Source organism: Protopterus annectens, chromosome 7.part0, assembly GCF_019279795.1.
Source record: "Protopterus annectens isolate FY-2018-M chromosome 7.part0, PAN1.0, whole genome shotgun sequence".
Taxonomy (NCBI): Eukaryota; Metazoa; Chordata; order Ceratodontiformes; family Protopteridae; genus Protopterus; species Protopterus annectens.
In genome coordinates, this window is record NC_056739.1 from 449,673,250 (window position 1) to 449,695,681 (window position 22,432).

At 40.3% G+C, this 22,432-nt stretch overlaps 1 protein-coding gene across 1 annotated transcript in view; it reads right to left on the reverse strand.

Annotated features, from left to right (window-relative positions):
* ACAP1 (ArfGAP with coiled-coil, ankyrin repeat and PH domains 1) overlaps nucleotides 1-22,432 on the reverse strand; it is a 1,330,515-nt gene that overhangs the window by 535,275 nt on the left and 772,808 nt on the right. Inside the window, exon 8 of the mRNA XM_044077032.1 lies at nucleotides 18,110-18,205. Coding sequence (XP_043932967.1) covers nucleotides 18,110-18,205 — 96 coding nt within the window. The remainder of the gene's footprint in view (nucleotides 1-18,109; nucleotides 18,206-22,432) is intronic.

The window sequence follows — 22,432 nt, forward strand, 5'->3', positions numbered from 1 at the left end:
CAATGCCATACTCATTTGGTATGACAGTAAAAAGAGAATTTATATCTAAGGTTACAAATAAATAACCTGAATCGAGTTTGTTACGTAGACTGTTATACCAAATTGAAAGTTTGCTTAAAAAATCACCTGTGTCCTTTAAGATAGGCGAATTTTAGGTGAAAGCCTTGCTTTATGTTATAAAGATTTTAATTTTGACTTAAAGCTGAATGCTTTCTCTGATCGTATTGGTACTTTTAAATGTATGAGCTGTTCTTGTTGTATAGACATTGCTGCTACCCCTAATTATGCATTTATTCATCCTGTTACTTTAAAAGAGTTTTACTTTAAATCAGTAGCATTCTGTAACAGTGTAAATGTGGTGTATTTGGCTACTTGTAATGCCTGTTCAGCATTCTATGTGGGCAAGACCACACGTAAACTTAAAGACAGAATAATTGAGCATAAGTCAGAGGTTAGAAGGGAGGCTGAGAATAATGCTCTTTTCAAGCATATTAAAACACATGGGAATACGCATTGCTTTAAATTTAGATGCCTAGATTTAGTTAAACCTCATAGTAGGGGTGGTGATATTAATAATGTTTTAGATATTAAGGAATATGAATGGATTTTAAGACTAGCAGCAGATTCTTCACCTGGATTAAATTCTACTGTTAGCCTAAAGCCTGTTTTAAGTAAAATTCAGCGTGTTAAGCTATTTTAAATATTTTTGCATTTTGTATATATGTTATATTATATTGTGTTTGTCGGTCATGTGATTTTGGCTGCTATCATGTGACTGTTTTTTGCTCCTATTTAAAGCAAGCTGCTTTTGTTTCAATGATTGTTAGTACTGAAGAAGGGTTTCACCCGAAAGCTTTGCTGTGATATATTAAATTGTTTTCTGCCTACGTTTGTTTGTTTCTTTTGTATTCCTGTATTCCAGTCTTGTTTTGTGTGATTAGGAAAAAACACAGGAAGGTCTATGGACTGATTTAAATTACTTTGCGAACAGACCTTAGGAAGAAAGGAAGGATTGGTCCTTAGGGCGACTCTATCGTTATGAAAAACTAAGTACGGGGGGACAAATACATAGAGCCTGAAGCTCCGAAACACGTCTGGCAGAAGTAATGGCTACCAGAAAGAGAGTCTTCCAGGATAAAAACTTAATGGAGCAAGATGCTGCAGGTTCAAAAGGTGGCAAGATTAGGGAAGCTAGCACCAAATTTAGATCCCACGGAGGTGGGGGCCTAAGCAGAGTGGTTCCTTTGAGGAAGGCTTTACACAGCTTATGAGACATGATGTTGTTAGAAGACAACCCAATGTGAAAATTCAAAATGGCAGCTAACTGAACCCTGATTGTAGCAGAAGCGGAACCAGAATGAAAGAGTTCCACTAAAAATTCCAAAATCTCGTGGACAGGGGCTTAAAAGGGATCTATATTCTTAGCCTCTGCCCAGCAAGAAAAACGTTTTCACTTGCTAGCATAAGTTTTCCTAGTTGTGGATTTGTGCGATGAGATAATAATTTCCTGCACAGAGGAGGAAATATTAGGAAGCCTGGCTAAGGTCGGAAGTGGAGCAACCAAGCTGTGAGCTGGAGTGTTTGAAGGGATCAATGCAGTCTGCCCGATTGATGAATCAGTAGATCTGGAATAGGATCCAGAATCCAAGGCTGCTCGAGAAGGTAATGATGTAGGAATGGGAACCATATCTGTCGAGGCCAGTAAGGAGCAATGAGGATCATTTTGCAACCCAATGCAGTTGCTCTCTGTATGAGTTTGGGTATTAGGGGAAACGGAGGGAAAGCGTAAAGAAGTCCCTTAGGCCAATCGTGGACTAGAGCGTCTCTGGGGGAGTGGCCGGGAAGTGGAAGAAGGGAGAAGAAATTGCTGCACTTGCTGTTGAAAGGTGTGGTGAACAGGTTGCAGCAAGGCTGCCCCCACTTGCGAAAGATTTGTTCCGCAATTACCTGATTCAGAGACCACTCGTGAGGCATGAGAATTGCTTTGCTGAGCCTGTCTGCGATGACGTTGGAACTCCCAGGGATGTGCGTTGCGATCAGAAAACGTTGGGAAGAGATCGCCCACTGCCAGAGTCTGAGTGCTTCTCGACATAGAGGATAGGACCTGGTTCCGCCCTGCTTGTTGATGTACCACACCACTGACATATTGTCCGTTTGAATTGCAATGGTCCCGGGAGGGAGAGAGTCCTGAAGGGCTTGCAACGCTAAAAGCACGGCTATCATCTCCAAGACATTTATATGCAAATGGTACTCGTGAGGCTGCCAGGTGCCTTGGACTGTCCTGCCCTGATAATGCCCCCCTCACCCTATCAGGGAGGTGTCCGTGATCACTGTGGCGACTGGAGGGGATAGCACAAATGGTCTGCCGTGGGAGACTGATGGGGAGACCATCCACCAAGCGAGGTGTTTCTTGCATGCTTCTGTGATCATAATCTTGTGAGACATGGGAAGCTTTTGGAAGGACCACTGTGTGAATAGAAGCCACTGGAGGATTCTCATGTGAAAGCGGGCCAGGGGGACAAGAAGAATTGCTGATGCCATGGAACCCAGTGTTCGGAGGACGAACCTGACTTGAATCATTTTGCATGTTAATAAAATCTGCACTTGCTGGCGAATTAGTGATACCCTGTCTGGTGGAAGGCTCGCAGACATGTTCCTTGTATTTAGATTTGCGCCTATATAAGTGATATGCTGACACGGCAACAATGCAGATTTTTCAAAATTTATTGTGATACCTAGCCTGGAGCAAGTTTTGATAGTGTAGTCCCTGGCTTGCAGGAGGTGATGCCTGGTGGAAGCAGTGAGGAGCCAGTCATCTAGATATTGAAACACCTGGAATCCCTGACGTCTCAGCTGAGCCGTAACCACTGCCATGCATTTGGTGAACACCCTGGCTGTGGTGAGACCAAAGGGCAGAGCTCTGAACTGATAATGACTGGTCCCCAGCCGGAAGTGAAGGAATATTCTGGAACGCCTGTGCATTTTGATGTGGTAGTACGTATCCTGAAGATCTATAGAGTACATCCAATTGTCCTGACCCAGGAAGGGTAGAATGGACTGTAGCATGACCATCCGAAACTTTGTTCTTTGTACAGACCTGTTTAGTCTGCTGAGATCCAGAATGGGTCTCCAGTCCCCTGTCTTTTGTGGTACCAAAAAGAACCTTGAGTAAGGTCCGGATCTGATCTGGTCTGCTGGGACTTCCTGGATGACCCTTTTGTGTAGCAGCTTTGAAATTTCTTTGGCTGCTTGGTCCCTTAGATTGGGTGGAACATCTGGAAGGGACTTGTTTGACGGTAATGGGGGTTGAGCAAAGGGAATTCTGTAACCTCCGGATAAGATCGACTGTACCCACTTGTCTTGAGTTAGATTCTGCCAGGCTTTGCGGTACAGTGAAAGTCTTCCCCCGACTGCCTCCAGAGGTGGGCAGCCAGGCAACCCCTCAGGGATGCTGAAAGGACTTCTCAGAGAAAGATTCTCTGCTGCCCTGGTTCTGCGGACCCCCTCTGCCATGAGGGCGGCGTCTGTTATTGTTCCCTCCTCTGCCCATGGAGGGGAACTTCACCACGTGTGTCAGGCAAGGCTCCCTGGGATTTGCGGAACAACATTTTTCCACTCTTCTGACCCTTGGGGTATGGTCTGGAAGGACTGGAAAAACAGACTCCCACGGCAGAGAGAGTCTTGCCTTCCTGTTCACATCTGGTTAGTGTGTCCTTCACCTGTGATCCAAAGAGAGCGGAACCATCAAAGAGGGTATTGGTGAAAGACGCTCTGAAGGGTTCCACAAAATTACATAGCCGCATCCATGTGTGCCTCCTAAGGGCAATGCCTGTGCCTGCAGCTCTACTCGCACCATCAGTTGCATAAGAAATGAGCCTCAAGGAGGAGTTAACAACTGAACTCAAAGTCGCCAGCTGGGAGGCCACCTTAGCTTGAGCCCCCGCAGCTGATGGATCTTGGAGGGTATCTCCAAGCTCTTTAAGGAGATCCCTCTGAAGGCGGGTGAAATGGTACAAATAATTCAGAGACCTCATAGAGAAGGTCGCTGAAGCAAACATTCGCTTCCCATATCTGTCCATAGTCCTAGACTCCTTGTTAGGAGGATGGACAGATGACGAAGTTTCTGCCAACTCCTTCTTTGTGGCTGCTGCTACCACCATGGCATCAACAGGTATGCCCTTAGTTAAAAACTGTTTGTCCTGAGGTGCAGTTATAAATTTAGCAGGTCTCCTGGGGGTTGGTTCTACTGTGTCTGGAGCTGACCACACCTTCCGAGCCACCACAGACATAAGTGGGTCGAAAGGCAAAGACACCCAGGAGGTGGAGGGTCGGGAACCAAACACGTCCAGAAATACCGACTCATCCTCAGAAGGGGCTAGGGTATTCCAGTTCCCCCTCTGCTTAAGGATTTCAAGGATGTCTGAAAAGGAGACATCTTCAGAGGGGGATCTCGGGGACCCTTCCGAATCCCCTAAGTCTTTATCTGATGTGACAGACTCAGAGGAGTCAACGTGCTTCCTCTTGCACTTCCTCTTATGAGGTGGCTCCTCTGAGTGATCAGGGGAGGCCTCAGAAGAGGAAGAAACACCCAAAGGGGTACCCTGGAGCACTGGTTCCCCACGCTTGGGGTCAGGAGGAGGGGCAGAGGCAGATGCAGGCACCATAGGGGGGGGCCAGTACACTCCTCATGACCTCAAAGGTGTCCCTGCCCAGACGCAAAGAAGACTCCAGTTCCGAAGAAATTGGAATCCCTCTCCGCACCGAGGGGGACAGCTCCGAAGCCGATGTAGGAGCCGAACTCACCTGTGCCGAAGCTCCAAGGGGGAGAGAAGGGACGGATAAGGGTCCGATGCCACTCGCCCCCTCGGAGCCGACGAGGGAGTCCTGGTGCCCAGATCCCTCCAAGGACGAGACCAAGGAAGGGATCAGAGCCAATGACGGAATCGAAGGAGAAGGTATCGGAGCCGACGGTTCCACGACTTGAACCCCAACGAACTCCGGCTCCAAACTCAAGGGAGGAGTCGGAGGAGGAATATCTGCAGAAGTGGATGGATCCAACACCTGATGAGGGGGGCTGGACAACATTTTTGCTAGGGCCTGCGATTTCAGCCACCTGCTGACCACTCTCCCAAAATCATGATCTGAAAGTCTAGAGGGCCGACAGGAGTGAGAGGACCTATAACTGCACTCCAATTGGAGCAGAGGTGACTGTGGAGCCGAGCGTATCGACTCCAAGGAGGGAGACCTAGATCTCTTTCGACTCATGGATGGCTCCAAAGTTCATGTTGGAGCCGACTGTGAGGGAGGCACATTGGTTCCGGCCGGAGCCGAGGCGGATGGTGGTGCTTCACCCAACGACAGCTCAGAACGAGGAGTTGAAGACTTGGGTGGTTTGGAGGATTTCGCAGGCTGAGCCTTAGCTAGTGAATCCTGTGGCTTAAGCAAACCCCAAAGAATTAACTATTTTTGTGCTCCTGCAGGACCCTTGGGCTGAAAGCATGACAAACTGAACAAGAGTCCTACAGGTGCACCGTGCCCAGACAGTAGACACAAGAAGTGTGACCATCTGTCAGAGACATCTTCTGACAGCATGAGTCACACTTCTTGAATCTGGACACTTTAGTATCCTTGGACATGTTGACAACACCAAGGTCAAACACGCACACACAAAAAACAACAAGCTAGCAGGTATAACTAGATAACAATACAACTATACAGAATATACACACTGAAAATAAACAAGTCTAAGTATATAGACAGGAACTACTCTAAAGGGGAGAACAAATCTATCTAAAAAAACATTCTCTCTCTCTTTTTTTTTTTAACTAAAGATGACAAAAAAAAAAGTTATCCTCTAATTTAAACGGCTACCGGAAAAGAGAGGGGTTGGGGGGGGGGGGCTCTCTAAGAAAAAGAGTTTTTACCACAGGAAGAATAGGTACTATCGAAAGAATATAGCTAAGGAAGCAGTACAACTAAAGAATATAAGTACACTAAAAAGGATTACATTTTTTGGTAAAAATAGAGAAATACAATAAAATTATACAAGCCTGAGCCAGTAAGACAACCTCGCAGTCTGAAGCGGCAAACAAGATCTGGGTAGCTAGCGCCAGGCATCATAGGATATGGGGTAGCCTCAAGCCAGTAAACAGCTCTCAAGCAATTGAAGATGGCCGAGTTGGAGCCGAGGATCGGCACCGAACCCAACCAACCAGCAAGAATGAAGGCGAGACAGACAACATCTGTTCTTTCCTGGAGAAGATGAGCAGCAAATGTCAGGCAAAACAGCAAGTATTTTAAATTCTACACAAGTTATAAGTGCTTGATTTCTCTGAAGTCTGAACTGAGCTTGTTTACATTGCATGGCTCTTTTTTCCTGATTTTTTGGAATTCTCAGCCAGCAGATTTGTTGCTCACAAGTGCCAATTTTCCTTGTGGTCTATTGTTTTTCCTTATTGAAGGGAGTCATCTTACCCTCAAAGGCTGGAAAAATATTGTGCTTGCTTCATGGATCTGTGTGTATGTGTGTGTGTGTGTGTGTGTGTAAATATATATATATATATATATATATATATATACATATACATATATATTTACACACACACACACACACACACACACACACACACACACACACACACACACACCTCCAAAAAATCCACAAACTAAACATGTTGCTCATAAAGACCTTGCGCTGGTGCATGGAATGAAAATACAAAACCACCTAAACAGAAAACATTCCAGCATCTTATACATGTTTGAATGACTCTTTTATTAGCAGCTACCAGACCATAGTTTCACTTGAAAGTTGTTTTTCAATGGAGAATTCACTGTAATGAAACTACTTGTGTATATGTGTGTGTATCTATATATATATATATATATATATATATATATATATATATATATATATATATGTGTGTATATATATATGTGTATATATATATATATATATATATATATATATATATATATATATATATATATATATGTATATATATATATATATATATATATATATATATATATATATATATATATATATATATATATATATAAGGTCTATATCACATTGTCGCATTGTAAAAATATCGAATGGCTACAATGTCGAAAATGCCGTTCAGCGAAATGTTTTTGTGAGATAGCGGTACAGTGAGGATCAGAAAATTTGCCCTTTCCTCACTGTAGTGCGATCTCGGAGTTGGTATATATAATTAGCAGGGGGTGTGGGGGGCGCAGCCCCCCACAAGAACAGTTTAGCTAAATGGCATTTTCGATATTGTAGCCATTTGACATTATGACAATGCAATAATGTGATATAGACACTATATATCTATATATATATATATATATATATATATATATATATATATATATACATACATATATATATATACATATATATATATATATATATATATATATTATGCTAGATCACATGAAAAAATCATATAACAAAATAAAACCATTCTTAAATAAACAAAAAGAAATAAAAGGCAACTGTGAGAATAGAATTTTAAAACAAGAGATTCTCATGATAATTCATTATAAAGAATATCCATGATAAAATACACAAAAGTTATATACATTACAGACAGCACTCCCTTAAGTGTACACCCAGTTGTACGTGATCTGGGCATTCAGATTGATAGCAATCTGAGCTTTGACTATCACGTATCCACAGTAGGTAGGAAATCCTTCTATGTGGTACTTCTTATAAGTATATGCATCACATCTACATAGGTCTAAGGATGTTATAATTCCATTATACTTGGGCCTCATTAGACCAGTAATTGAGTACAATGCTTCCATTTGCATGTATCTCACCAGACACCTGCAACAACTTTTACTTGACAGAGGCACTGGGAACTAAGGTCGGGTAGCACGATGCCAAGTTAATCCTATGGGCTAGGCTTGTAAAGGCTCCAGGGCCATTAGCCTAGTACACACCAATGAATTGGACTGACCACAGAAGTTTCTCACCAAGAAATTACAGGGTACAGAAAACAAGTCTTACATGGAAAGATTGAAAGCCCTGTCATTGTATTCTGCCTCCTATAGGTTTCTAAGGGGTGACCTGCGCCGGGCTTATGGGGCAAGTCTCTGACCTTACCCTGATGGAAATGCTACACATTTGTAAATCAAATTTCACAAAGGTCACACACTCCAGGGATCTTAACCTAGCCTCTGACATGAATACGTCAAGTTGTTGCGATAGATACATCTCTCTGAGACTACCACTTCTCTGGAATAAGCTTCCATTTCACGTGAAACAGAGCCCCTCCCTGATCGTCTTCAAACACAACCTAGATCAATGGATGGGTGACCGCAAATTCACTCCTGGGGTGGTGCCCATGTCCCTCCTGGTCAGAAGAAGTAGGTATTAACTGCCATAGGCCCTTACCTCTGAGAACTTCACTCACCTAACCACCAACAATTGGAACAACTCAGGATAAATATGGCTAGGCTTGTAAGGGCTCTAGGGCCGTTAGATTAGTAACCTTCTATGAACCTACAAACGAACAAACATGTTTATAACTCTTCATTTAACTCCGTTTTTGTTAAGATCACCTGGGTTTAAGATTCATTTATTTTCTTTTTTAATATGAATAGTATTTCTAACCACTCTGGTAGCATAGAGGGATAAAGCCCCAAGTATATCAGCTGACATGGGTTTGATTACAGACTCGACCGACTGAGAAGTGGCAGGAAGGGATGGGCATCCCCATCCTGGGGCAGGGTGCTCATTGGTAAGGCTACCTAAGGGAGGTGTGATCTGAAGAGGGGAGTTCCCTTGAATGTGATCAATAAGTGTGAGGGCAGGGAAAAGGAAAATGAGTAGGAATAAAAAAAACACCAGATGGAAGCACAGATAGCTGAGCCCCCAGGATGCCCTTAAGATCCATGGACTGGCCCCAGAAACACCAAAGCAAGGTGGAAATAGGAGGATGGCTAGAAGACCAAGTGTGAACATTGGACAAAGGGTATGAACATGGAGCAGGAAATACAAGAAATAAGAGCCAGTGAAGGGATAGAAAAGAGGGTTTAAGGTGACAGCCTAGGAAATGGAAACAGGAGAGAGAGAGAGAGAGAGAGAGAGAGAGAGAGAGAGACAAAGTTGTAGTGTAATGGGCTACGGGATATACTGACTGGCTGTGAAATTTAAGATAAAGACAGAGAAAGGGCTTTGGACTAACTGGAGGATAGAGGAAATGTGTCAGACACTGACTAGCTCTTTGCTACAGACAAACTCCAGCTTAGCCCAGAAGGGGCAGTGGCATCCAGGTCCAAGTACGAAAGGTGTATCTTTAAGATTACTTCCTTTAATATAAGATTACAAAAAGGGAAGGGATGTGACAGAAATAGAAGAGGAGCATAGGTAGTCAGGTAATACTCATTCTTACCTTAATAGACTTAATCCAGTACAATGTTATGGAGAAACAGAGCCTTTCTTTACCTCAGATTCTGCTGTCAGTCTCTTTGCTGGCCTATCTCAAATGCCCTTTTCTATTCAAAATTTTCAATGTGAGACTGAAATAAAATGTCTAGAAGAAACTTTGTAGTGGAATTCAGTACACTTAAGTGAAAAACTGTTTTACTGTCTGAATTATTTTGCTCTGTAGCTTTTTGAAGACTTCCTGCAAAGGCAGTCCAAAAAGTAAGGCCTAGCATTTAATCAGCCTTCCTCCGGCAATTTGAGTCAGTCCCTAGTGATGTACTTCATCTATTAACTGATAGCTACCTTAGTATAGTAGCTGTATAGTCACATTTTACTGATTGTTTACTGACCCTGAGACCTGTCTGTAAATGTACTGACAGATGCTGTTAAAGGGCAGGATCTTGGGACTCTGCTTATTTCTTCTACATGTTTTAAGTGTCTTCTTGATTTTGCAACAAGTATGTCTGACAGTTAACTGCCCTAATGCCTAGAATGGCAAAGGCTTAAACTTTCTTTCAGTACCTGTCTGAGACAGAGCTCTGTTTATTTCTACGTAAGCTGTCACAGGCAAACATTTCATACATACATACAAATATTTCAAGCACTGGCATAAATGCCCTTCTAGCTTGTTAATATACCAAAACACTTGTTCCCATAATAAGTGCCCAGGCTGTTCTTAAAAATATCTAAACTAGTACTTGCTTTAATGTAATTTGGTAGTCTGTTCCATGCATCAGCTACTCTGTCACAGAACCAATTATAACTTCTCATTCCTATAGAATCTTCTACACAGGTTGCCTGATGATTCTATAGTACTTTGCTCCAACTCGGCCAGTACCCTAGCTCAACGTCTCTGACTTGGCTCGCTGCTGAACACCTATCCCACAATGCATTGGAGTAATCTCCAGATCGTGTTTGCTGCTAGCCATAAACGAAGTACATTTTTGTTTACATAACACAAATATATATATATATATATATATATATATATATATATATATATATATATATATATATACACACACACAATACATATAAGAGGAAAAACAAGCATTTTCCGAGGAACTCTCTCTGTAGAAGGACAGGAAAAAAACTCTTATCTAAGTCGTCTAGGAGGCTTGGCTGGGGGAAGGAGGGAGGGACGTAAGAAAGAAGGGCGAGAGAGGACAACAAATATGGAACATTATGGTAAGTACATAACTTCTTTATGTTATGTTGTCCCTCTCGCCTTCTTTCTTACTGGATGGGACAGTGTCCCTAGCACCATTTTCTGGAGTGGCTCATGGGAGTACACCTTTGAGCACAGTGGACCCAAAAGAAACTTTCTCTGGAGGCCAACTCTACCTTGTTATGAGTAATAAAAGTATTGGACCTAGCCCATGTAGCCGCTGCGCAATACTGTCCACAGATAGTCTAGCATAGTAAGCAGATTATGTTGCTAGAGCTCTAGTCGAATGGCCTTTGATTTTGAAAGGTAGACTTCTTTTGTTTGAAGTATATATAAAAGTAATACAACTGGTAAGCCAGTTTGAGAGTGTAACTTTTGAGACTGGTTTGCCTTGTTTTGCTTGAGAAAAGGAAACAAATAGCTGGTCTGTTTTCCTGAAGTCTTTGGTTCTATGTAAACAGAATCTCAGTTGCCTATGTACATCCAACTGATGTAGTTTGTATTCTGCCTTGTTGGAATGATTAGGAAAGAAAACTGGAAGTTCAATAGACTGGTTTAGATTGGATTGAGAGCAGACTTTTGGCATGAAAGATGGATTGGTCCTCAAAGATACTCTACTCTACCCTTATGAAAGATTAGGTATGGTAGCTTAATTGATAGAGCTTGTAATTCTGAGACTCTATGTGCAGATGTAATGGCCACTAACAAGATAGTCTTCCAGGAGAGAAACTTTAGATCGCAAGAAGAAGCAGGCTCAAAGGGGGGTAAAGTTAGATAAGTATTCTCCATATTATACGGAGACAGACTAGTAAAATCACAAAACTTCTTCAGAATAAAGCGAATGGCAAAATAAGACAGCAAACACTTTTTAATACGGTTAGCACTTTCGTCTCAGTTCAATGACCAAAACTTCTTCAGACAAACAATATCTCAAAGAGCATCACATTAAATAATCACATTGGACCACATGATTACCCTCAATTTCACATAAAACTCCACCTCACTTAAAGATAAAAACACATTCTATAATATACAATAAAAATACATTTAAAATATAATATATATACTGTATATATATATATATATATATATATATATATATATATATATATATATATATATATATATATATATATATATATTCATATATATTCTCACTTATTCACAACCTACTGATATGCAAAAAAATTGCTATTAACAAATACTATCTCAAGAGGCTCTTTAGTTTTAACAAGCACAGCATAGAGCTTGCATTATTCAGACCTGGTTGGTTCTAAGCATTCAGTCTTATCTGCCATAAGTCTTGTAATTCAAGCTTTAATGATGTCGGTCTGCCCATTATATCTGGTTCTACTTGGTCAATTATTCTGAATGTAAAACTATGTTCAGGAAACATAGTAACATGTTTTACCAACGCATTCTCTGTTTTCTTTTTTCTGATGCTATAAATATGCTCATACACAAACTCTTTCAGTTTTACGATCGGTCTTACCTGTATAAAAACATGTGCATAATTTACAAGTGTCAAGACATACCACACTTTTTGAACTGCAATTATATCTCCTATTACATGTAAACTTCCTACCTTGTATATACTTGCAGTAAAGACAAGACTCACTTCTAAACATCCCGACATTCCATGTTGTCGCTTTCTTTTTATATTCAAGTATATTCTTTAAATTTTGACCTCCTTTAAAGATCACTTTAGGCCTTGGTTCTATTATCTGGTTCAATTCTTCATCTGCTGTTATTAAGTTTTATTTAAAATTTGTTTAATATACCATGCTTCTGTACTAAAGGGTAAAGTACTAAATGTCAAGCTATAATTAGTTCTTACTTCATTCACATTTGACACTGTAATTTCTTCATTGTTTATATTAACTACATTATATTGCATATGAATGGCTTTAAAGTGACCATTAGTTCTCTTTATTTGCACTATATAAATTAAATCATCTAATAAACTCGCAGGGTGCCCACATTTCAAGAACATGTCTCTTAATAAATGACATTCATTTAAAAATTCTAGATCTGAGACCATTCTTGCAGCTCTCACTAACTGGCCTTTGACGACCAGCCTTTTATTTTGGTATATGGGATGGGCACTAGAAAAATGTAGAAAGAAGTTTGAATATGTATTTTTTTCTATAAATCTTAGCTTTGTATTTCTTGTTTTCTCTATCATTTTAAGACCGATCGCAAATTGAACAAAAGAGAGTATGAGCATATTTATAGCATATTAGTAGGTTAAGTGAATGAGTATGTATATATGGTTCCCATTCAGAAGCCTGAAACATCATAAGCCTGAAAATCAAAATCCTGAAACCAAAAGCCTGAAAATTCAGAATGAAAAAAAAAAACTCAATATATATATATATATATATATATATATATATATATATATATATATATATAGACATATATGCATTATATATTTTATATTTTAAATGTATTTTTATTGTATATTATAGAATGTGTTTTTATCTTTAAGAGAGGTGTTTTATGTGAATTGAGGGCAATCATGTGATCCAATGTGACTATTCAATGTGATGCACTTTTGAGATATTGTTTGTTTGAAGACGCTTTGGTCAATGAACTGAGATAAAACCGCTAACCATATTAAAAAGTGTTTGCTGTCTTATTTTGCCATTCGTCTTTATTCTTCTTATTATGCCTTGTAAGATTTTCTAGTATTCCTCCTTGTGTCATACTCCAATAAGAAAAATGTATTTTCTGCTTTATCATTTGTTTATGCAACTTCTACAAATTCATGTACTATTTTAAGATACTTTTTATATAAATTATGTTATATTCCTTTTTTATTCTATGTATGTTTTATGTTAGATCTGTTTTTGCTTTTTGTTTTTTTGTTTTTATTCTATGTATGCACCTTGGAGCTTTTCTCCCTGGGCCTCCACTAAAAATGGGCTAGCCTGGTCCTTTTCTTGGTCCTTTTCTCCCTGGGCCTCCACTGAAAATGGGCTAGCCTGGTCCACTGGACTTTCCTGGTAAACAAATGTCAATCAATAAATAATTAAATAAATAACTGAGATGGGTCCAGTGTCTGTAGCTTGCCAATGTATTTGTGGATCACTTCCATGATGTTTCATTCCATGGTTTTGTATATTAATCTGTAGTTTCTAGGGTCGGTTGATAGTCCACCCTTGTGGAGAGGGATAACCACTGCAGTTCTCCATTCACATGGTATGAAGTCTGTTTTGAGGCTGAAGTTGAAAAGTGACTCCAGCTATCCTGATAGTTCATATTTCAAGCTATTTAGGAGGCAACATGGGATATTGTCTGGGCCCATTGAGGCTGTGTTTTAGGTCTTAGCTCGCACAACTATGACCTGGCTCCCTGCTAATAGTTGGGGGGGGGGATGCTAGTAGAGATTTCAGAAGCGGTAGTGGGGGGGGTGAAGTTAGAGCTGAATTTGTCAGTCAATAGATTTGCTATGTCACTGTGCTCAGTGAAGGTGGTACCATTTACTAGCAGTTTATCACACTGCTTTTTGTTACATTTAAGGTTTTAAACATAGCCGTAGAAGGCCTTGAGGTTGTCTTTAGCCTGAGAGACTATCTTGACCTCATAATTGGATTTGTTGGATTTAATTAGTCCTCTTAGTTTCCTATTTTTCGTGAGCTCTTGTTATTATGAGTTGCTCTTTCTTATTTTGACCATGACTACTTTCCTTTTGTTATATACTCTGTTAAGGTCAGGATTCCACCAGTGTGGTTAGTCTTTGGGGTTTGTTTCAGGCTTTCTTCTGGTAGGTACAGCAGCAGCTTTGCAGCCATTTCCTTGGTTTCTTAGTTGTACAGGGTTTCTGTGAGCAATTCTGCAAGAGTTGCTGTGAACTCAGGGTTTGGAGGGGCATTGAATTTTGACAAATTGTCACTTAATAGGATGTAGCTTTCTTTAGAATAGTTCCCAACACTTAACAATTTTGCTGGGTTTTCCATGTTGATTTTTATTTTGAAGGAGACAGATTTTAGATGCAACTTCAACACTGAAGATGTGACATGGAAGGTGCAGCAATCGCTCATATTAGTAAGTACTAGGTCCAGTGTGTTTGAACCTCTAGGTGGAGTGTGCACTACCTGGTCAAGTGTATTTGTGTTAATAATGTCCAGAAAATATTGTGCTTGCAAACTGGAGGCAGCGTATGTTTCCCAGTCTACAGGGGGGTAGTTGAAGTTTCCCATGAATGGGGTATTTGGTTGGATGGTGAGTGCTTCCAGTAGGTGCTGGTATGAGTTATGGGATAGATGGTGACCTATAGCTTGCTAGGATATGGTAAGGGACTTTATCTAATGTAATTTGCATGTGTTGATCTCTAGGGCATCATCCTGTTTAACCAACCTAGATGCATACTCATTGATGTAACTCAAGACTCCTCCACCTTTAGTCCCTGTCTTTTCAGCTGATGGTTTAAATGTGTGGAAGACACTTAAGCCTTCCACTTCCAATGTACTTTCTGCAGCTTTAAACCATGTCTCAGTAATGGCACAGATGTCTATATTCTCCAGCGTGAAGAGAGCTTGTAAAGTGTGGAGTTTCTTGTTAAGACCCCTAGCATTCAGCAGTAATACCTTTAGGTTTGTTTGGGTTTCACTTGCTATGTCGGTCATTTTGTCAATTTGGCATTGCCTAAAAAAGGCTCTAAGTTGGTGGGTAAAGTTTTAGCCAATATCTGGAATCTCACTGGGGACAGGTACAGACAACCTTGTCAAAGCAACGTGGTCTATTAACCATGTCCTCCCATGCTGACAAATATTAAATACCCCTGGAATGACACCAAAAACTAAGCCAATTGTTAAAGTCAATCATTTTTGTTCATACTCTGGCATCTTCCCTGGTGAAGGTAGAATGCTGCTCAATGCAAGGCACATACCTATCTGAGATGAATATTCACAGACATCCATAATGTTTCTCTTCATATATTCCAGTGAGGTGTATCTCAGGTCATTTACACCCATATGGGTTATGATAGACTCACATTAATACCTGAGGTGCACTGACTTGAGTGTATGCTTAACCTGGCGGAGTCTAGCTCCAGATAAGCAACTAACTGTTATCTTCTCTTTGACCAAAATGGTGAGTGGGGCATCTGCATGTCTTACAATGGAGTCCCCTATGACCAGAGCCCTGGGTAAAAGTGTGTGTTGCCTTATGGGGTTTATTCTTGGGGATCCTTTGGTGTAAGCGTAGGTGTAGTGTTTGGTGTTGTTTTGGGCGTGTGCTTTAGACACTGCTGAGGATAGGTGTTGCCATTTGTAGGATTAAGTAGTCTTTGAGATTTGGAAAGATTGCTATTTAGTACCTCAGCATAAGATGGTCCGTGTGTGAAGTGGACACTGTTTAGTAGATGTAGTATTTGTGTCTGTGACAAACTTTTTTGTAAGCAAAATTTTTGTCTCCAAGGAAATTGTGTATGTACATCTCTCACAAACTGTGTTAATTTCTTTAAGGTTTACAAGGTTGTCTGTGAACATGAGACAATTGCTATATTGTCTCTGGAAGCCCGTATCTACCAAGCTGGCAATGGAGACATTTGGAAATTGCATATCCATGTTGACTGGACCTGTATGAGGGTAGGCTGTTATGGTTTGAGGACTGGGTAAATACAGAGTCTAGTAATGTGATTTCTAGAGTTAGGAACTAGAGTTAAATAGTGCTAAAATATATTAGTGCTGTTAGACATGCAAGCTAGCTGCTCTAAGCTTAACTCCATGCAATGCCTCACTAATTTACAGGTTACAGTCCTAATACTAGTTACTGTCCAAGCATTTGCAGCTGTACAGGGAATTGCCAACTGCTGTTATGCAATGAGCAGCTCTGCAAAAACGTGCTTAATTTATAACAACAGAAAATAAACTATAATCCAACTCCTGAGCATTCTGACCAATAAACAACTCTGAGCTCTTCTGAAGTGTTTCCCAACTCAGAAAGACCACGCAAACACCATTTGCCAGAAGATGGATGGTATGGTCCTGTTAATGTAAAAGCACAGCAAATAGGAGCCCTCAAGAGCAATGCAACAACAAAACAACTTATTCCCTGGGTAGATCACCCTACTGTGAGGCGATTTAAATCCAAACAGTTTAGAAAGCAATACTAAGCGAAGACTTGATTTTTTTCACCAAAAGTACTTTAAATGCTCTTTAAATACAGTAAAATAGTAGTGATCAGTTAAATACTGAAGTGCAAGTGAGGGAAATTAAATAAAATAAAGGTGGTTTCAAAGCACACCAGCCTAGCAGCAGCTAGACCAAGTAAAGGCAAATACATTTTACGTTGATAAAATGCAGAAAACAATTTGAAAAAGGTGGCAGCAGTCTTCAGAAATATAATGTAATGTGATATAGCAATAACGTCATGTAAGGCTTGTAGAGTTTGAAATGTCAGACTCCTGCTATCAACTTTCAAATGGGAATCAGCAGATAAGAATATACCCACAGAAGACAAAGGCTGAGAGTTGACAAATCTGTGCCTCTGTGGAAATGACATGCTCAGGCTTTTACAGGACTGATGAGGTTATAAGGATCTCAGTCTTTGCCTGAGGAAGCTTTCACTGCTAATTTCTTATTTATCTTATCAGGATTTTCAAACATCCTAGTCACCAATACTTAATCCACATCTCCCTCATTTTTCAGGAGATGCCACACTGTAGCAAAGCTAAACAATTTTTTAATACTCCAAAATGGCATTTATGGTTTGGGTCCATTCCAAGACAGAGTTTTAATTAAATAAAGCATAAACCTTATAATCAGACATTTTATAACTAAACCCTAAAGCAGAAGAAAAGGTGTTGAAGATGCAAGCACTTTGGTGGATTTTGTTGGCTACAAGTAGAGTAATCAGTGACCATTCCCAAGGATAACATCAGCCTTGGGAAGATCTCCAAGTCATACATCTAATTAGTCCATGATAATACAATGCAATAAACTACAAAACAGAAGTAAAATAAATCCTAATCTGGATACTCGTATCAGTTCTAAAAGAGGTGGTACTGATACAGTCTGGGTACTCATCTCAGTTCTATAGGGTGCCTTGGTTGGTAGTGATACAGTCTGTCTGGGGTACTCTTCTCAGTTCGAGAGGGAGCCTTGAATAGTACTAATACAGTCTAGGTATACATCTCAGCTCTTGAGGGTGTCTTGGTTGGTAATGATGGACAGACTGTTGAAAGGTCTCTCTAGCAAAAAGAACTGAAGATGGCACAGGTACATTTCCCCTTTATACCATGCATCCTGCAGATGTCAACATCATGGACAGAGCAGCCTTCTAAAAGGACATCTAAAAGCTATGGAAGTCAGGCTGGATGATCAGCTGTCTACCTGTTACATAAACTGACATGTTGTGATTCATACTACACCTGTGACACTTATGATGAACATCACTACAAAAAAGGAGCATTTTATTGTTGCAGACATATTCTAGAATTTCAAGTAATGCACTTCACAACAGGCTTTTGCAAACCACTGAACATTTCCTCTCACCTTGGCTGCAAGCTCCTTCCGGTATGTCTGTAGCTCTTTTAGCCCATCATAACCTTGAGTGAAGTAAGTGGCCTGGCCATCCATGAGATTAAGCATCTGAAAAAAGGAGGGTTGGTGAGAAAGTACTGCAGCAGGTCATTGACAGACATCTACAGAACCAAGTGTTCAATAAAGTACAGCAAGTCATCTTTTTTTAAGTTACCATCACAGTCAGATACAGTACAACCATGCTGTCATTTCACTTGTGCTCACTAGCAGCCACAATACGCAGTGCCACGCATCACAGCAACTTGTTACAAACAGACCTAAAATCAAGCATCACTAAGGACTTACACACCTGTCTTCCATATATCAAACTTCCACTTCAGCTTCAGATTTATTAAGATGTACTATATCCAATTACAGATCCCCATCTGTGACCCCTTCAGAGCATGCAAAGTACCTTAACCAGTTAATAAAAATCGGCAGAAGGACCAAATACCTATCATATAGGTGACGTCAACTATCCACACATAAACTGGCAAATATGTACTATCAACAAAAATATGCCCAGAGATTTCTGGACTTTGTAAATGCCAATGCAATTCAGCTAACCGTACCCTCACCAACCAAAGGTGTTACTTTTCTTGATCTTGTCCTTACAAATATTTCTCCCAGTTGTACCACCCTGTTTGTTACACCTTGCTTACTCAAATGTGACCATCTTACTGTGATCTTCTCTACCAAAATGTATTTTGTGGAACCCAATAGCTCATCTACATTCATGGATTATTACAAGACCAATTATTTACTACTTACTAATCTTATTGATAATCACAAATGGTATAACTCAACAAATGTTTTAACCGAGGTTACTGCATACTGCACAGAATTTTACTCCCTCTTGGATAGATGCTTTGAGGTATCTAAACCAATCCAGAATAAACATACCGACACGTTTAGAACTAAACCCATATGGTGGAACTACTACGTCAATATCTCTATAATAAAAATAAAAGGCTCCAGGTCATCACCAAAAGATGCCCACTCAGTCATTATAAAAGGAAATTAAAACCGGTACGTAAGTCACAAACATAGTAGTAGGAAATAAAAAGGCACATATGAACTTAGAATTGCAACTAATTCAAAAGATAACCATAAAAGCTTGTTCAGTTATATTAGGAAGCTTAGAAGTAACCTACAATTCTGTATTGACTTTGACAGTACCTTTTTCTCTGACCCCAAGGACACTGCTAATATTCTTGCAGACAAATTTTCTTCAAACTTCACTCCACCCACCATCACTCTCCCCTCCATTCTCCCACATGCTCCCACTTCTGAAATCAATTTGGACCAAGTCCTTCTGGCAAATTAAAAAAAAAAAAAAACAATTTCTATGGATCCAGACAATAACCCCAGATGCCTGCTTAGAAGTGCAAAGTACCACTTAGCAAAACCCTTCCAACAACTCTTCAACCTGAGTCTCTCCACTAGCTATGCCCCCATGGAGTGGAGAATGACAGTTTCAGTGCCCCTGCACAAAGAGATTCCATCTACTGACCCTGGGAATTACAGACCTCTCATCAGTATTATTTGCAAGACTTTGGAATGTGTTATAGCTGAACAATGATATAGGTGACCTTATGTCTCTGCATAGACAACAGCTTGGCTTTGTAAAAGACAGATCATATCTGCTCAACCTGCTCAAATTCTTTGAAAAGATTACAGAGTCCATGGATAATGGGCACATGTAGACCATGCCAAGGCCTATGACACTATACGTCATTCTGGGATTACTAACAAACTCTCCAGAATCATCATTAATCCATACATAGTGGATTGGTATTTGGCTATCTGACAGAACCATACTGTTAAGGGGGTTATCTCTACCTAGCTTACTGTAGCATAAATGACCCAACACTTTTTGAAACCCCACACCTAAATAAAATATTATCATGTTGGCAACACCAGATGGCACAACAGAGGTCTAACCCAACATATTCCCAATTTCCAGAATGGGCTGCCCTTACCTGTCAAGCAGAACACTTCCTTAGCAAACTTTCAGACCTATCAGGATTACTGGATGGGTGATCACAAATTTTCAACAGAGATATGCGGAGAAAGTCTGCCTAATGGTGGATATTGCAAGCTTAATATGAACATATGTGTATCTTCAACATTTCAGACTGGGGTATTTACTTTTCTTGCAAAGGGAAACCATGATAATGTATGCTGAGGGCCAATATTACAAAGTGAAACCATGATAAACTATGCAGAGGGCCATATGGTGTGCCACTTTGGGCAAGGAACGTGATGAGAATGGGCTCAAAGACCCATGTCAAGTTCCCAAAGATCTCCATTTAAGGGGGGTCCTTAAATGCTCCAACCAAGTAGTTGTCATTTTATAGGACTGTCTACAATTAGCGATTCTACATAATCCTAATTCATGCTATTTCCTTAACAGAAAACCATAACTCAATATTTACTTTTGTACTTGACTGATAATCATTTCCAGCAAGTTTGCTATTGGTGAACTGGATGCCTATTTGTCTGCATTGCTCAGGACTAATAGGTGGTCTTAATTTTGGTAGGAAGATGACAACTACAAACTCTATTTCTGATCAGAAGATTCTGTTCATTATGGAAAAGGTTAGCATATGTGTTATGGACTTTGTGAATAATTTTGTTTCACTTTTTAGCTATCTGGAGTCAATTATATCTTGGTGAAATCTTCTGTCATGAGGTAAAGTGATTAATAATTATGTCAGCCTATTTTTTTCACCATTTTGAAATTAAAAAAAAAGTCTTTAATGTAGGACAACCTGTTGTCTGGATTCTCATTACTAGATGCAGGCTGTATGACACAGATGTTAGAGAATGAAACAGAAGATCTGACGTGTAGGAATGGATGGAGTTTTCTTTGCTTTTTGCATTGGAGAATGACATCAGTAAGATATTTTCTTTTTATAAGAGAGTTTATTTCTCTATAGTCATGCTTTGGACTGCTAAAAAGAGGTGTTTGCTAATTGCGGTAGCATTGTCACCTCACAGTAAGACGTTGTCCTGTTCGATTCTAAGCTAGAGCGTCTTCTGTGTGGAGACATGCATGAATAGGCGTACCTTTGTTGAAGGTTGTGCATCAGGGCTGGCAACTCGGCATGTAAAAATCTACTGCCAATCATTAGCGGACCGGTGGTCCGCTGTGGCGACCCCTAACCGGGAAAAGCCTTAAGACACAACAACAGTATTTTTTCAGTGGTGACATTTAAAGAATTGTTCAATGATCTCATGCTTGCTGCTAAGGAGACGTACAGTTATAAAGCCCTGACTATGGCCCAGCCAACTCAGACTCAATTAGTGGCTTGGGAAATGGACTAAGCAGCAGGGAGGGATAAGGAGGCCTGTCCAAGAGGTGGGCACTCACTGGTGATGCTGCCTAAGGGGAGGCATGGTCCAAAGGGGGGAGTTGCCCCTATACATAGCCAACAAGCATGGAAGGGCAGGGAAAGGGAAAGTGGGTAGTGCATATAAAATACAATTAAAAAAAAAACACCAGATGGAAGCAAAGACAGTCGAGCCCTCAGGACACTCATAGATCCATGACCTTCCCAGCAACACCACAGTAAGTCTGGGGGGGTGTAGGAGGATGGCTGTTAGTCCATTAGTCCTACCATGGATATGGGGGACAGGGGCAGGCTAGTAAAAATGAGGTCCAAGGGACCAAAAAAAAAGATCTCATGCTTGGGTGAAGTGTTTTTTTGGTTTGGCTGGTTGACTATTTAGCCAACGTGGAATCCTGTAGATGCATTAGTTCTGCACACATTTTTTTGTTTAACCCTGTGTGCCTTTGTATGTCAAAAGGTGCTGATTAATTAAAGCTCCATCACTAAACTGCTGTATAACATGCTCAGAATGGCAGTTTTAGTTCAAATGGTGCTTTACACCTTTTTGTAAGTAATACAATGTTAAATAAAAATGTTGGCAAAAGGAAATGTGAGATTATCTGGACTACCTTAGTGCTGTAGCAAAGCTTTGGTAGTTACCCCTTTCCTTTCCTTACTCTTCTCTAATTTCTATGCCTCCAAATGTCCCTTTATAACCCCTTATGACAACTTCACTACACCTGTCTACTATCCACTACATGAAGAATCTCCTAATGTGCAAGAAGAGCTAGGTTATTTAATCTGTGAAGCATGACTCTTCCCACCAACGTCATTCTTCTAAATCATCTTATTCCCATTATATATTCTCCATAATGCTTTATGTGCTCATATCATGTCATCCTTGTTCGCTTATTTTCTACAAGAGAAGTAAGGTCCCCTGAACTTTTCTTTATATATCCTT